Here is a 1,572-nt window from a genome sequence, read left to right as displayed (position 1 = left end):
AAAAGTACTAGTAAGGACTACTGTTTCAAACAAAAACAAATGAGAAGGAAATCTGTTCTGTCAGTTTAAATTCAGTTGACGTCAGGAATTCTAAGTGCCTCTGCATTTATTTTCATCCACCTGATTATTATTGCAATTTTTGCATCTGGAAGTCCCTGAAGAATCAGTCATATACATGAAACAGAGTAGAGGGCCTCCTAAACTATCTCAATTTTTCCCCTTCAGAATAGAGATTTCAGAACGTGAACAATTCTCCAGCTGTTCCTCTCTACCTTCACTCATAGTTTTGTAAACTGATTTGTGATGTGATCATAATCGCAGGAAATAGAAAGAGTGATGGAACAGAAGGAATATAATTACTAATATTATATACCGTGACAAAATTACTATCTTATAGTATGATGAGGAGAATCTTTGTGATGATGTCATGTTAGCCTGAAAAATCCCTCTAGTGGATCATTAGCATTGTTATTCTGGTGTTATGTAGCCAGTTCTATTAGGGCACGCAGGAACTATTTGCAACTGAAAATCAATTAACATACTATTAATGTCTTTTTAATCTCTACTGTCTGACATGATATTTCTCCGGGTACTTCAAACAAACTAAAAACAAAAGTAAACTTAAAACTAGAAAATGAACACCCTGAATTATGTCTTCCAAGACATAAACATTATTTTTCCATTTATACCGCTGTTACAATGAGAAAGAATGTAGGCAAGGATGGAAGGAAATGAATTTATCAAACCTAAACTGCAAGGCATCAGGTGAGTATTTCTAACCACGGTGTGTAAATGAGTTATAAAATACAAGCAGGTCTATAAAACAAGAACATCCTGAATTGACAAATAAATTGTATCCTTCCTACATCAGGTATCAGCTTTTTTCAACTTTTCCCTCAGTAATGATATCTTGGAGCTCAGAAGGGATTTTTGCTGTAGGGGCAAAGATGGGAGGTGTCACTGGGAAAAATTCCTTAAAAATATGTATGTTTTTATTTTGTAATAACGTTTGTGAGCATCTACTACTCAGGAAGGAACACCTGATGCACGTGTAACTGTTAAAAGAAACATTAAAACTGAAGAAATGAGATCCCAGAGGCACTCCAGAAGGTGCCCGTTTGTGAGGTGAGATCACCTTTGAGGTGGCTCTGCCCTGAGGGGATGGGCGGCAACGCCTGCGAGAGGTGCGGTGACCTACAGGTGACCCCAACCGTGACCTTCAGGTGACCCCGGCCCAGGCATCCTTAAAAAAGAAAGGGCGGGAACGCTGAGGTGAGAAAAGAAAGCGGCGGGAAATGACAGAGGCGGGAAGCGACAGCTGTGTTCTGGGCTCCTATTGGCTGGCGGGCAGCCGGGACACCTATATAAGGTGCTCTGGCGGATAAGTAAGAGACGCGATCTCCTCAGCGTGTGAGAAGAAACGGGGTGCTGTGAGGGAAAGGCGATGGCAGCGGCGAAGACAAAAGGAACGACGACAAGAACAACGATGGCAACGACAAGTGGTCTCCAGAGCTGAGGTGCGATGAGGTCCGGCTCCGACGGGGTGAGGGGGGGAGCGGCCGCGCCGGCTCC

General features: G+C 42.6%; 1 protein-coding gene across 1 annotated transcript in view; it reads left to right on the top strand.

The window, feature by feature from the left end:
• The first annotated feature begins 731 nt into the window (after nt 1-731).
• Nucleotides 732-1,572, top strand: part of LOC109368925 — a 4,894-nt gene continuing 4,053 nt past the window's right edge. Inside the window, exons 1-2 of the mRNA XM_019617942.1 lie at nt 732-765; nt 1,436-1,517. Of these exons, the coding sequence (XP_019473487.1) occupies nt 732-765; nt 1,436-1,517 (116 nt within the window). The remainder of the gene's footprint in view (nt 766-1,435; nt 1,518-1,572) is intronic.

The sequence above is a fragment of the Meleagris gallopavo genome, chromosome 8 (assembly GCF_000146605.3).
Source record: "Meleagris gallopavo isolate NT-WF06-2002-E0010 breed Aviagen turkey brand Nicholas breeding stock chromosome 8, Turkey_5.1, whole genome shotgun sequence".
NCBI lineage: Eukaryota > Metazoa > Chordata > Aves > Galliformes > Phasianidae > Meleagris > Meleagris gallopavo.
The sequence above is the reverse complement of the archived record's forward strand: the minus strand, read 5'-3'. Positions and strand labels throughout refer to the sequence as shown.